General features: G+C 43.1%; 1 protein-coding gene across 1 annotated transcript; it reads right to left on the minus strand.

Annotated features, from left to right (window-relative positions):
* Positions 1-4,270: 4,270 nt before the first annotated feature.
* On the minus strand, positions 4,271-5,062 carry LOC137614924 (uncharacterized). Its single transcript, XM_068344579.1, has one exon. The coding sequence runs from the start codon at positions 5,060-5,062 to the stop codon at positions 4,271-4,273; it is 792 nt and encodes a 263-aa protein (XP_068200680.1).
* Between the last annotated feature and the right edge of the window lie 11,012 nt (positions 5,063-16,074).

The raw sequence follows: 16,074 nt of genomic DNA on the forward strand, positions 1-16,074 counted from the left end.
TAGAGACAGCCAATATAGTTGGAATTCTGCTTAAGAGTTTAAATATAAAACAAGCTTAAGGATTCGTACCTGATAAGGAAGCTGACTTCAATGATACTCTGCCATTATGTCCGCTTTCCTTATGAGATCCAGCGGTCCTCTCAGGGGGCTGAAGATCCGTAGGAGCTGTCAAACCGGTGCCCACACCTCTCTGTGACAGAGCCTCCTCTAATACCCAATTCCGGGTGCTCTCAAGGAACGAAATTGACCACCTGACCAATCAATGATTGTGGAAGACTGTCGCAATCTCTACAAGACAACCATAAAAACAAATTAAAAATTCCAAGAGAAGAAAAGGTATTAGGATTAAGGGAATGTAGTGGTAGATCCTTCCCCCCCTACTGTACTCGCTGCTACGAAAGGTCCCAGAGTGTACCGGTCCTCATATAAAGTCTGGACACTTTTCAAATAATGTGAAGCGAACACAGATTTGCTCCTCCAAAAGGTTGTGTCCATAATGCTTTGCAACGAACGATTTTGTTTGAAGGCCACTGAGGTTGCTACAGCCCTCACCTCATGAGTCTTGACCTTTAAGAGACTAAAGTCTGCCTCACTGCAATGTGTATGAGCCTCTTTAATTAAAAGTCTGATAAAGAATGACAGTGCATTCTTAGGCATTTGCAAGGAGGGTTTCTTGACTGAGCACCACAGTGCTTCCAACTTGCCTCTTAACTTCTTTGTCCTGTCCAAGTAAAACTTAAGGGCCCTTACTGGACATAGAACTCTCTCTAACTCATTGCCAACTACATCCGAAAGATTTGGAATTTCAAAGGCCTTTGGCCAAGGATGCGAAGGACGCTCGTTCTTGGCGAGAAAACCCAACTGTAAAGAGCAGATAGCTTTGCTATCCTGAAAACCCACGTTCTTACTGAAGGCATGGACTTCACTAACTCTCTTGGCTGTTGCCAGGCTAACCAAGAAAAGGGTTTTCATCATGAGATCCTTAAGAGATGTAGAGTGTAGGGGCTCAAACCTGTCACTCATAAGGAACTTCAGGACTATATCCAGATTCCAAGTTGGTGAATCCTGGTGATGTTGCTTCGAAATCTCAAAAGACTTAAGAAGTTCTTGCAAGTCTTTATTATTTGATAGATCCAAATCTCTGTGCCTGAATACAGTCGCCAGCATGCTCCTGTATCCCTTGATAGTGGACGAAGAAAAATTGCGCTTCCTTCTTAGGAACAAAAGGAAATCAGCAATCTGAGTTACAGAAGTACTGGAAGAGGAAATGGATTTGACTCTGCACCATTCCCTGAAAACTTCCCACCTGGACTGATAGACTCTGATGGTCGAAGACCTCCTTGCTCTTGCAATTGCTTTAGCTGCCTCCTTCAAAAAGGCTCTAGCTCTTATGAGTCTTTCGGTAGTCTGAAGGCAGTTAGCTGAAGATTTTGGAGACTTTGATGGTGCCTTTTCAAGTGGGGCTGTTTGAGTAAGTCTACTCTCAAAGGAAGGCTTCTGGGAGTGTCCACCATCCTTTCCAGTACCTCTGTGAACCATTCCCTTGAGGGCCAGAAGGAGGCTACTAGGGTCATTCTGGTCCCTTCGCTTGACACAAACTTTGGAAAAACCTTGTAAATGATCTTGAAAGGCGGAAAAGCGTACGCGTCTAGATTTGACCAATTTAGTAGGAACGCGTCCGTGTGTGCTGCTTCGGGATCTGGCACTGGGGAGCAATACGTCTCTAGCCTCTTGGTCTTTGAGGTCGCGAAAAGGTCTATGCAAGGCCGACACCAAAGTTTCCACAGACTTTGGCATTCTTCCAGATGGAGAGTCCACTCTGTGGGTAGGACTTGCCCTCTCCTGCTGAGACTGTCTGCCAAAACATTGTTCTCCCCTTGGATGAACCTTGTCATCAAAATTACCTGTCTTTCGTTTGCCCAGATGAGCAGATTTCTCGCCGTCTCGTAAAGGGAGATCGAGTGAGTTCCTCCTTGCTTGGCAATGTAAGTCAATGCCGTGGTGTTGTCGGCGTTGACTTGTACTACCTTGTTCCGGACTGACCCTTCGAAGCTTTCTAGGGCCAAGAGGACTGCTAGCAGCTCCTTTTGGTTTATGTGGATGAGCTCTTGAGTCTCCGTCCACAACCCCGATACTTCCAGCTTGCCTAGTGTTGCTCCCCACCCCGAGTCCGAGGCGTCGGAACACAACACAAGGTCTGGGTTCCTCAGATCTAGTGGGTAACCTTCCTGGAACTTGACTGGATTGTTCCACCACTGAAGGCAACTTCTTATTGACTCTGTGACTGGAACACACATTGAGCCCAAATCCTTCTTCCTGTTCCAATGAGAATTGAGGTGAAACTGGAGAGGTCGAAGATTCAGTCTTCCTAGGGAGACAAACTGTTCTAACGAGGAGAGGGTTCCCACCAGACTCATCCACTTCCTCGCAGAACACTTCTGCTCTCCCAAGAAAGATTGAACTTTCCGGATGGCTTGCTCTGTCCTTAAGGGAGACGGAAAAGCCCGAAAAACTCGACTCTGAATCACCATCCCTAAATAGAGATTCTCTCGAGATGGTGTCAGAGACGATTTGCCCTTGTTGACCAGAAGACCCAATTCTTCTGTCAGCATCGAGCTCTGAGAAGCCAATCGTCTAAGTACAGGGAGGCTCTGATGCCTCTTGAGTGGAGAACCCTTGCCACATTGAGCAGGAGTTTCGTAAAAATCTGAGAGGCGGTGTTGAAGCCGAAACACAGGGCTCGAAACTGAAAAACATTTCCCTGGAATACGAACCTTAGATAATGTTTGAAGCTCGGATGAATAGGGACATGGAAATAAGCATCCTGGAGATCCAGTGAGACCATCCAGTCGCCCTTTCTTACTGCCGCAAGAACTGACTTCGGTGTCTCCATCGAGAACTTTGTCTTTTGGATAAAGGTGTTGAGAACACTTACGACCAAAACTGGACGCCATCCCCCCAAGTTCTTGGGAACCAGGAATAGGCGGTTGTAAAACCCTGGTGACTTCAAGTCCTGTACCCTTTCTATAGCCCCCTTCTCCAACAAAAGAGATACTTGAAGCTGTAACGCTTGCCTCTTTAACTCCTCTCTGTACCTGGGAGAGAGATCCACTGGTGAACAAATCACAGGAGGTTGCCTTAAAAAGGGATCTTGTAACCTTCCTTGAGAAGTTGGACCGACCAAAGGTCTGGCCCCCTCTTCTCCCATGCCTGCCAGACTCTGCTTTGCCTGTCCTAGCTCCTCTCCTCTTAGCTCCCCTTCCATCTGGCCTAGAGATACTCCTACTAGAGGGCTTTCCTCGAAAGGGCTGGGAAAACTTTGGAAAAGGTATATCGTCTTTAGGCTTGCGGCTAGAAAAGGACGATGGTAAGACTTTTCTTGCCGTCTAAGAGACTAGGTCTTGGGTGGCCTTTTGAGTCAAAGCTGAAGAAATCTCCCTAACCAGGTCCTGCGGGAAAAGAGATGAAGACAGCGGAGCATACAGTAGCTCAGATTTCTGGAAGGGAGTAATCCCTAGAGACAGAAATGAACACAACTGGACTCTCTTCTTAAGGACGCCTGCTGTAAAAATCTCTGCCAGTTCATTCGAACCGTCTCTCAATGCCTTGTCCATGCAGGACATGACATGAATCAAACTAGAAGAGTCTCCTTCTTTAAGTACAGCAACCTTCTTACCCAAGGCCCCCAGAGTCCAATCGAGGAAGTTAACTACAGTACCTCGAAGGCCCTAAAGACACCTTTGAGTAGATGGTCCAACTCTAGTAGACCAGAGAACCTTGGTCTTCCTCATGGCCGATCTACGGGGAGAGTCTACCAGGCTTGAGAAGTCTCCCTGGGCAGAGGCAGGAACTCCCAAGCCGAGAACTTCTCCCGCATCGTACCATATACTGGACCTAGACGCTAATCTAGTTGGGGGAAAAGCAAATGCTGCTTTCCCTTGATTCTTCTTGGATCCCATCCAGTCTCCCATCAACTTAAGAGCTCTCTTTGACGAACGAGAGAGCACCATTCTAGTAAACAGAGACTTCTTCTTAGGTTTCCCAAGCGTGAATTCCGATGGAGGCAAACATGGAGCAACGGTAACAAACGACTCTGGGAACTCATCATTGAATACCTTCATGAGTTTCTTTAAGTCCACTGAGGGGCGAAAAGATTTCGAGTCTTCCTCTTCTGCTAACTCCTCAAAGTGTTTGACAGGAGAAAGGAGAACATCAACCTCTTCATCAGATAGTATCTTGACGCTCAGGAACACGCTCGCAGTCCACGCGATCAGAGCCAAGGGGTTCTGGATCTTGCTCGACGTCGCGTGCGTCCTGGAGGACGCTCGACGTCGCGTGCGTCCTGGAAGACGCTCGACGTCGCGTGCGTCCTGGAGGACGCTAGACGTCGCGTGCGTCCTGGAGGACGCTCGACGTCGCGTCCTGGAGGATGCTCACTCACTCGTCCTGGAGGACGTTCGACCTCCCGACTTGCTGGACGCTCGACGTCCTGGATAGAAGGATGCTCAACTTCACGCCCGGAAGGACGCTCAACGTCCTTCTTAGATAAAGAAGAACGCTCGCCGCCTCGCTCTGGAGGACGCTCGGCATCGCGTCTTGCTGAACGCTCGAAAGCACTTGCAGAAGGACGCTCACTATCACTCTTATTAGGATGTTTGGCGCTCCGTTTTGAAGGGCGCTCGACTTCCTGGAAAGCAGGGCGTTCAACGTCGCGTGAAGTAGGGCGTTTAACGTCCTGTTCACCAGAACGCTGGACTCTACGCTCTGTAGAACGCTCAACGCGTCCCGAAACTAGCCGTTTGTCTACAAGAGTGTCGTAACTCATCGCCTTGCGTCGCTTGGCGTCCAGAGCGGAAGCTTCTGTAGCTTGATAGCTTTGCATGAAGGACAAAAGCTTTAGCTGCATCGCTTTCAACATATCAATATTATTGTCTGCTATCGAGGCAGGAGGCGACACATCAAAGTCAGGCCAATCTGAAGGAGGCGGAGGAGCATGAACCGAGGGCATACTTGGTTCAGCCAACTGCTCAACAACAGGACGATTCTTAACAGAATCTAGCATCCTAGCAGGGAGCTTGGTAGGTGAGCTCTCATCGTTGGAATGAAAATGAAAGCGTTCTGGGCTACTCCAATGGTTACAGCTTGGACCTTGAGACGTCCTGAAAGGACGCTGGTTGCCAGAATCAAACTTCCTCTTAAGAGGTCTGGACGCTGGACGCCAGCCTCTTTTAGGAACATCGTCATCCGAAGATGAATAAAAAACCTTAACCTTACCTTTCCTATGGTGAGGGCGAACGTCCTAGGAAACGTCAACAGGAACGCTCGAGGGGACGTCTGCTCGGGAGCTAAAGCCTCTTGTTTCCGTTCGTCTTTCGACATTCCTTCTCCCAAGGGTTGGGGAGCTTGGAAGAGGTCTAGGACTAGGAGAACGACAAGCCCGACCAGGCGCACCCTCCACAGCACTAATAACACTCACTGCACTTCTCGCACTTTCACTTTTAAGCTGCTTAACGTCAGCCATTGACTGCGTCCTATCAGCAGCGACAGACTCAACCTTCACGCCCAACGCCTGAATAGCCAACATCATGTCTTTAAGTGTAAGCTCATTAGCGGTACTAGTGGCGGGATCAGGTACTACTACTACAGGGGAAGGAATAGGTTCAGTGATATGGGAAGAGGAAAAATCTCTAGAAGAGAGAGAAGAACTACTCCTTAACCTATGTCTTTCTAACCTTCGCGAATAGTGATCGAATTCAAGCCACTAACGATCAGATAATAGAAGGCATTCGTCACATCTATCATCTAGCTCGCAAACCTTACCTCTACACTTAACACTGAGAGAATGAGGATCAATGGAGGCCTTTGGCAACCAGGTCTTACACCCATTCACACACACACTAAACGTTACAGGGGGGGTGGCCATTTTGAAAAATTGTTAGAGAGATCACAACAAGCAAGGGTCAAAATATCAATATCAAATCATAAATCAAGAGTATCCAGTCGAAAATCCAATCAAGCGAGAGTCAAAAACAAAATTATTGTACTTCACCAAGTGACAGCAATAAAACCAGGAAAAAAGCGAGGAGAATCTCCAACAATGTTGTCGCTAGCAGCGACAGAGAAAATGTGGGGTAACAGGGGATGGTTCCAAGGTACCTCACTAGGGTGCGCATGTGGTACACCTGGCTATCCGATCGGCGATTGCTGCAAGTTTTGAGTTTTCTGTCGTGACATCAGAGACGTAAGCTATATATATAACTACCAGGTAAGTCTTGTGTTTAAAACTAACCTACTGCACTGCAAATCACAGGGAAGCAGTCTTTGCTTAGCCTAACTTGGTCATTTAAAATATAACATTTGAAAGTAATTTGTAATTTTCTTAACTACAAACTTGAAATCTTTACATAAGAGAAAAAAAAGTGCAAACTTGAACACAGCCGTTACGAGGTGTCAACAATCAGTTCGGCTGTTACCAGCGGGTACAAGGGAAGCACCGCCCCCATGCTTACTTACAATAACCCCACTTTGAAGTCGGGACTTCTGGGGTAGGTGATGGTGGGTGAATTCGTGTAAAGAACGCAGGTTTATAGTTAGGAAAAATACAAACTACAGTGAACCCTCGTTTATCGCGGTAGATAGGTTCCAGTCGCGGCCGCGATAGGTGAAAATCCGCGAAGTAGTGACACCATATTTACCTATTTATTCAACATGTATATTCAGACTTTTAAAACCTTCCCTTGTACGTAGTTCTGTTAACAAACTACCCTTTAATGTACAGAACACTTAATGCATGTACTACAGTACCCTAAACTAAAACAGGCACAAATATTAAAGGTGATTTTATATCATGCATTTCCTAAACACGCTAAAAAGCACGATAAAAAATGGCAACCAATGTTTTGTTTACATTTATCTCTGATCATAATGAAGAAACAAACTGGAGGTAGAGCTTTGCTTATTACCCAGACATATTTCCCATACTTTTCCCTTAGAACTACATCACATCTTCCTACTTTAGATATATATATATATATATATATATATATATATATATATATATATATATATATGTATATATATATATGTATATATATATATATATATATATATATATGTATATATATATATATATATATATATATATATATATATATATATATATATATATATATATATGTGTGTGTGTGTGTGTGTATATATATATATATATTTATATGTATACACATATACATACCTACATATATACATAAATACATGCATACATATATACTGTATATATATATAAAATATATATATATATATATATATATATATATATATATATATATATATATATATTACTGTATATATATGGGTTATGGAAAAAATCCGTGAAGTGGTGAATCCGCGATGGTCGAACCGCGAAGTGGTGAATCCGCGATGGTCGAACCGCGAAGTAGCGAGGGTTCACTGTACTCTCAAATTTGTCATTTGTTCCAACACATAAACAATTCTTCCTTCTTTACATAAGAGACACTCGCTTTATGGTGAGTGGAAGTCTCACTCTAACTGGCTGGAATTTCAATACCTGGGATCCCTGCTTCTGAGCTAGCAGTACAAGATGAGGATCCTGACAACTCGATAACTTGACAATGCCAGCGTGTCAACGGCCAGTACAAATGTGGGATGTGAATGTAGAACTCTCATATGACAGTCTATGCAACATATTAGCAAAATGTTTGCAAATATACTCACTGGTTTACCCAGATCCCATTTCCCCTTCATAAGGAGAATAGGAACATAAACATCTATATCGCCAGATATATTAACTAAGAAACATGGGGCTTACTTGCAGTTCAATTGAGTTCCCTCCTGTACGGGAGCAAAGATAGCTATACCACTTCTTGAGCAGCTGCTACAGGTCCTAGAGAGAACATATCTAGAGACCCATGCGTTACGTTTTGCAAGTAGTGGGCTGTGAAGGTGGTTTCATGCTTTAACACACATGCCTGTAACACCTACGTCACGAAAAGGTTCTCCCTGAATGCCAAGGACATGCTTATGCCCCTAATATCATGAGCTCTGGATCTTGCCCTTCCTAGTCTGGAAGGGGAAGGATTAATTGATCCATCAATAACCAGCCTAATCCACAGAGAGATCATGTTCTTCATGATTTTCTTTTAACCCTGCCTGAGCTTACGAAAAGGTGATTCATTAGGGGGCGAGCTCTCCTGCATTTGAGATAACACCTCGGCGCTCTAACAGGACAAACAAGTAGCCGTTCAGGATCATTTGTTACTTCCTGAAGACTTAAAATCTGAAAGGATATGAATCCGACACTGCCAGATTTTGAGTCTTCACAATGAACTTGGGGACAAAGTTGAACGAAACCTGGCCACATCCCACTGAATGGGAGATGTAAGGAGACCATGCAGCTCACTGACCCTCTTAGCAGAGGCAAGTCCAAGCAAAAAGACCATCTTAAAGGTCAAGTCCCTGTCAGAGGTTCTTTTAAGGGAACGCAGGAATTCGGTAACGTTCCATGGAGGTGGTCTAACCTCCTACTAAGGAGTAAGCTTGCTCAAAGCTTCAAATGAGCATACACAACTCTACCGAAGTGGAAATGTAGACTCCTTTCAGTCTAGACCTGACTCAAGGCTGAGCGATAGCCTTTGATGGCTGACACTAAACAGAGTTTTTCCTCTCAGAGGTACTGTACAGTAAAAACTTGGCCATTATAGGAATAGTGACTCCAAGGGGCGAGACATCCTCTTCCACGACACCGACAAAAGACTGCGCACTTCGCCTGAGAGACTGAAGTCGACGACTTCTTAAGGTATCCAGACATCTGTTTTGCCAGGTACCATGAAAATTCTCTCTCAGTGAGCAGGTGCTGGATAACCTCCACGAGTGAAATTGTAGAGATGTGACTGTCTTGTGGAAAATATTGATGGGAGCTTGACACAGTAAGTCAGGAAGTGGGGGTTGACGCCCTTGGAACCTCCGCCAGCAGCAGTATAAAGTCTCGTCTCGGTACCACTCTGCCGTGGCCATAGCAGAGCTATCAGAGTCATTGATAGGTTGGTCGTTGATCTGACCTGTTGAGGACTTTTCTCAGAAAGAAGAGAGGGTGGAAGCGTATAAGACCAGATGGTCCCATGGGTGTTGAAAGGCATCCTGGAATGCTGCTTTGGGTCCACTACAAGAAAGCAGTACACCAGAAGTTTCCGATTTAGCTATGTTGCAAAAAGGTCTATGATCGGCTAACCCCACAAAGTCATTACTTTATTCGCTATCTGAGGATTCAAAGACATATCGTATCCAACTACCAGAGTCTTCCTGCTCAGATCGACTGCCAAGATGTTCTTTTTGCCTTGTATGAACCAGGGTAACAGGGAGATCACATTGTCCTCTATCTACAGCAGGATTTCCATGGCAAGTTGGCAAAGTTGCCATGACCGTCAGAATCTGAATACAGTATTCTTCTATCTGTAGACTTGAACCCAGTCGAAATTGAGATGGGTTGTTGTCACGTTCGGATGTTGTCACAGGGGAGTGAGGCCTGTGTGGATCGACTCTTGCGTCTCAAGATGAAAGAGAAGCTACTGCCTGTTGACCTCGCATCTAAAGACTGGGGTCTTCCAAAAGCTTGAAAGTCCAGTTATTTGGAAGAATGTTCACACCCTACCCCTGGTGTCTCACCTTTGCTCCTTAGTCTCAAGACTTAGCAGGGGCTTGGAACAGGATGGACTCCAGTCATAAGGCTTCTGAAGAAGGGGGCCTCTTTACAATCTAGATAGGTGAAAGCCTATAAAAGTCGATATGTAAGATTTAACTCAAGAGATCTTGATAACCTGTGAGTCCTGGGGTAAAAGGTATCACCTGGAGGCGTAACTTGTCTCTTCTTCCGATGTCTAGGGTTCCTCTTGATAGGGTAAACCCTATGTTTTCCCAAAAAGGTCCACGTTTTTGGGCGCTTGACTTGAACTTGTGAGTTTGCAGGTGACGTTACCGCCTGCAAAACCGTCTCCACGTGCTGGAGCCGAAAGAACTGGCTCCAGAGGAACGGTTTTCACCGGAGCCTCCCTAATCATTTCAGAGCAACAAATCCTTGGTTCAGGAGCAGCTTCGGATACTTGGGAGGATATGGTACCTCCCAAAGGACCTGTAAAAGTCGTTATTGGGTTTGAGAACATTGAAAGACCTTTCAAAGGTGGCATGCTTGCAGAGGCCACTTGAAGATTTTCTGGAAACAACTGCTACTTTTGGAACCACTGAGGGTTTACAAATGGATTACGAAGCTTGAGCAGGAGCACGCACTATAGGGGCGAATGACTGTACTGTATATTGTATGCTACAGGAGCGCTTAACTGAATGGCTCGTGATTGCAGGATGCATAACACAGGTGCGCAGAAAGATGGTGCACGAGTGCAAGGCTGAACAAGTAACGGCTGTATAAAGGGTTGTGAGCTAGCGCTAGGCACAGTTAGGCATGTCTTACGTGCAAGCAGAGCTCTCAATCAAACCAGGTGAGTGTGATGACGAATGCACCTGGCCAGCACACACAGCTCACTGTGTATGCTGGCAATTTGGCAAGTACTGCGAGACATCCACAGGATGATTGCTAAGCGAATAATCAGCAAGCTCCGAAAAGCTATAGCAATCGAGCGACAATTAACACGGGCTCTTACGCACTGCTTGGGTAAAATGAGTTAAAAGTCGCAGGTAGTGGTAACCTCTTGCACTTACAAGACAGCCTGCCGAAGATCCCTAAAGAGTCGGCATGCTCAGTAGGGAGATGATCAAGCCCTTCTTCCTGCTGAGCATGCTCATTTTGCAAGCTCACTTCAAGGGTTGGGCGTGCTGGAAGAGCACTCGCCTGAGTGTGCTCCCTGAGATGACACTTGCCTGAGCACTACCCTTGCGAGACCAAGCAAGCTTATCCTCTCGCTGAGTATGCTCAGCTTTCAGAGTGAGCGCCTCGAGGCAACAATCACCAGAATGCTTCCTCGCAGATTTTCCGGTGAAGAAGGATATGCTATTGCCAATGAAGGTACAGTGGGCAATAGACCAACAGGAAAGGACTCCTTTTTGTCAGCCCTAGAGTAGGAAGTGCCGAAGACACCTCCGGCAGGAACAGAACTGTCCTATTGGCCACGATCCAGCACTTGCAGAAACCTGTCCATAGATGGAGAACTCATAAGTCCCAGTGAAGGCCAGAACAGACACAAGGCGTCTTGAGTAGTGGACTCCTCACGAGGAGGAAGCTCTCGCTGTCTCGCTAGGGAAAACATAAAGAACTCCTTTGCCCGAAGGAAGGTCGAGGGTTACATGCAATTCGCTAACTCTCTTGGCCGAAGCCAGCACAAGTAGAAACACCGTCTTCAGAGTAAAGTAGCAATCTGTTGCTTGGTGTAATGGTCTGAAGAGAACTACCTTCAGATAAGAGGTTTAACTTCAGTCATCACACTTGTTCAACTGACCGATGGAGGTGGACGAATGAGAGGAGACTGAGGGGAGGGTACCAGGAAAGGGAAGAAGTCGTCGGGATTTTTTGAGCTTCAAGGAAGATTTCGAAGGTGAAGAATCCCTTTTAGACTTCTTCCTCTTCCTGCCATAATGCTCCCATTGAGAGGATGACCACTCCCACCACTCAGTGCATGGAGATACCTCCATGCAGTGTGTGAAGGGCAAAGGCGGTGAGAATCCGTCTCCGCCCCTGATATAAAGGTGCTGTTCCATTTTGCCAGGACACAACTGCAAGTTCGCTTCATACTGGTAACAACCGGACGTGTTACTGACACCTTGTTATATGCTTTTATGGCCGTGTTACAGCTTGGACTATTTGTAAAGAACAAAGGTTTGTATTCATTTTAGAACAACTCTTCACTATAGTCAGCCCTTCATATCCGCAGGTTCTTTCTTCGCGATTTCGCAATACAGAAAACCGTATACCCTATTACTGTATATACAAAATCACATATTCGAGGGTTCTAGAAAGGTACTCTTGCTGCGCGCTGATTTCAAACAGCCTGTGCTCCTTTGCAACTGGATCACTTCGCGCCACTTCCCTCTCCACCCAGCACAACACCCCATCTCACGTTAACTCGGCGTCAGTATTCCATTGTCTCTCCTCGCATGTGCATCTACCGCTTCGGTCATTTTTTAGCAGAATCACCTTTTCATGTAAAAAAGTGAGGTATTTGTATACAGTAGTACATACTCCTGTACAGTGTTTATATTTACTAGGCAATGTACTGTAGATGAGTGATTCCCTTCAGTAATGCGCAAGAGACGACACATCAGGAGTTGCATCATGCTTTAAGACTCTAGAACTCCGTATGAATATGTACACTTAGTTAATCTTAAATACAGTATAGTACAGTATTACAGTAATGTATAGAATTGCTTATAAACTATACAGTATTGTACAATACTAGCCTATATATAAACTACTACCGTACTCTACAATACTGTACGTAAATGTAGGCTACGTGTGCGGTGAGTTGTCAAACCGTGCGAGTCGTCCAAACAAAAACTGTTAAACTGTTCTGTAGGGATAGTACTGTACATATATTACAGTAATACAGTACACACTACATTATCAGTGAGTATTGTATCATATTTGATAGGAACAACAGAGTTTTGTTGTTACAAGTGTCCCGATGACTTCTGTAGCGTTACAGTATTATTATTATTATTACTAGCCAAGCTACAACCCTAGTTGGAAAAGAAAGATGCTATAAGCCCAAGGGCTCCAATAGAGAAAAATAGCCTTACTGTGTATAATACGTAGTGTACACGTGTGGACATGTACTGTACACTTAATGAAATGTGTTAATTTATTTACACAATACTTATACTACGATAGAAACTAAGTAAAAACAAAATTAGGCATTATTTAGTGTGTTAGTCAGCCGAGCGAAGGCAATGGGCTGTGAGTTGATAGGTTTAGGAGTTATCCAACCCTAGAGCAGCAGGTATTCACAGATTCTCTGTCTTCGCGCCTGTCTCCGTTACCTAAGTCCCACGAATGTGAAGGACTGACTGTACAAGACTTGACACCAAAGAAAATGGGTAACCCCTATTCCCCACTACCTAACCTGACCTACTGTGCCTTCCATCATAAGAATGAAACACATCGATGAATGGTAACCTACCCAAAGGGCTATACACCAGAGAAGCAAGCGTATTTGCTTAAAAAGCATAACTTGACTATTTGTCAACTTCATCAGTAACCCATAAACCTAAACTGATAATGATGGTATGATTTTCCACTGTGGCCTCCCTTTTTCTCACACAAGGAAGGGTATTTTAATACGTTAATCAAATATTTGTGAGACAGAAATGAATGTTAAATTCATTAAAATCAGACAATGACCATATCTAATATCAAAGATGTAAAAAAAACTAACCCCTATTGCATTGGCAAAAAATATGTTAGTCAAAGATGCAAAGGCTATGACAAATGAAATCTAAAAGTCTACAAAAGTAACACTATTTAGCAGACAAAACATTAACGAAAGCATATACAGTAATCAAATTTAACACAAATGTTTGGTAAAACATTCTTAATCTTATGAATAATACATCATAAATATAAAAAAAATAGGCATAGAATACTAAATTACCCAAGGCTGAAATTAACACAAATTTAGAAAAACGGTAAATAATCATATGACAAAACCCCAATAAATTATGCACCTTACCAACACAACTAGGCTAGCCTATAAGTCTTGAAATAATTTTAGTACACAGTACTAAAACTTCTTTAGAATTCCAGAAATAATTGTAAACACATCTAAGCTACAATGTACCTGATAGTTTAGAAGTAACATAGCCTATGATAAATCAACCCCATAAAACAATTATACATCATTGGTAAACAATCTGTACAGTACTCGCATAGTCTGTCACATGACCATTTGGCACTGAAACGGCAGATTATTTGTACTGTATACACCATCATCATTACATTGCTTAAATTCTAAGGTTAGTATGTGGCTAGTTTTGCTCATAGAATTTTGGCGTTTGCTTATCAAGTTTTACATTCCTTTATTCCAGCTAAGAATCCTAGTTCTGTACTATAACAATGTAAGATTATATATATCAAGCTGAGATCAATAAATAACAATACTTCTTGTTATTATGCTACACCAGTTCCTAGTATAGATTTCAGCATCATTATTTTGTTTTGGTATATCAGGTCAGTAGTAGCATTCTTAGGTTACTTTTGCAAGCCTATATACTTAGGAACAGCAACATTAATAAATAAAATTTTATTTGGTATTATAATGCCAAATAATGATTTATAGTTATATGAATATATGCTTACTATTAACTTATTGATAATTTTTGTCCAATTCTAAGATCGCAGAATTTTGAAAAATGCATTAAAAAATACAATGACAGTTCAAATTTCATAATACAGATATGTATAAATTTCACAAAAGAGGACTATCAAAATTACTCAGATACCATACTGTATACTGCCAAGCTGAGAATGAACAAACCTTACTCTACTGTGCTTAGTAGCCTAAGTCTTGTTGGTATTCTACCTTGGGATGTATGGCATGATTTATGAATATATATCTGCCTTTTCAGAGTAGTTTATTACATCTAATTTTGAGTTTTCCCTACTCAACATAGGCTACATAACTTCAGACTAATACAAATATGCACGTAGGAAGATTTAAAAACAGAAACAAGTGGTTTGTACCAAAAACATTATCATAAACGCATAAAACACAAGGTCACTAATTAAAAATATAAGATTCATGTATCTGATGAGAAATGATAGCATTGTACAATTCTTTTTTTTATTTGGACCTCTCTTGCATTTTTCACTATCAATAATAATACTAACCGATATATTTGTTTCCCCTACCCCAGTATCTATCAATTTAGTATGAACTGTAATTTAAAATGGGTATTTATGTATTTATGGCATATTCAAAACACAGGATAACATTAGGTGGACTTAGCACTTTGCAAATACCTAAGACTTATAACTCCCACCTGTGGTCTAAATTATGGTTCTGAAATGGTTTGGCAAAATTGCAATCCTAAGCCTGGGGAACACATAGGATAATGAATGTGAATGAGGTTCCTGGTTCCTAACTGTGCACTCCGCAAAATGTCTCCAAGCACTTTATAGCATAACAGATAGGAGCAAAGCATCTATGCTTATACTTATTACTATAATTAAGCTTATTTTAACTGTACTATAATCATTATTAATAAAATTATCAACCTTTAATTAGGACTTTTAAAATTTTTATTTAATATACATTGCCCTACTTATGAATACAGCCAGTGTTTAGGGTAGTATATGGGAGTGGGAATAAATACGATAATGGATCTGAATGAGTGTTTAGGTATAGCATATAGGTGGCAGATATCTAGCCATAGACAATCGTCTACCGTAAGAGATTAGGAGCCTTTGTATATCAGCGGCCAGTTTTTCACGAGTTCATTAAAAATGGACATCAACTAACCAAAACTTTACCCCCTAACCTAACCTACAAGCCGTGTCCTTACCTACACACCTAACGGGTGGGGGGCTAACGTCCCCCCGCTAACCCCCTTATTCTAAGTTAGACATAATAATACATACAGGTGGCCGCTATCATACATACAACCCAAATTCTTATTTCATATGCATTGCCCTACTCATATATACAAATAGTATTAATGGCAGTATGTAGGCGTGGGAATGAATATAATGGATCTGAATGAGTTTAGGGTATGGCATGTAGGTGTCAGAAATCTAGCCATAGACAATCGTCTACCGTAAGAGATTGTGTAATAAAGATGAGATTACCACGATTACAATCACTCTTTGGGGACACAATCATAATCTGGGGCACCTTTCAAATTTCCCACCTGTAGAAGAACCCTCCCACCCAACTTTATGAAGCAGGGGACGTGAACGTCAAATTCAACAACCCCTCCCACTTTCGACCTACTACCAAATGGTCGGTCAAAAACCTTCCTGGAGATTTTCAAATCCATGAAAAGTGGTTTATGTCGACTTACCTTCGATGCAAACGACATGTTCCCTAATCTGCTGAGCTAAAAGGGGATCTTGAACCA

This window comes from Palaemon carinicauda, chromosome 2, assembly GCF_036898095.1.
Source record: "Palaemon carinicauda isolate YSFRI2023 chromosome 2, ASM3689809v2, whole genome shotgun sequence".
Taxonomy (NCBI): domain Eukaryota; kingdom Metazoa; phylum Arthropoda; class Malacostraca; order Decapoda; family Palaemonidae; genus Palaemon; species Palaemon carinicauda.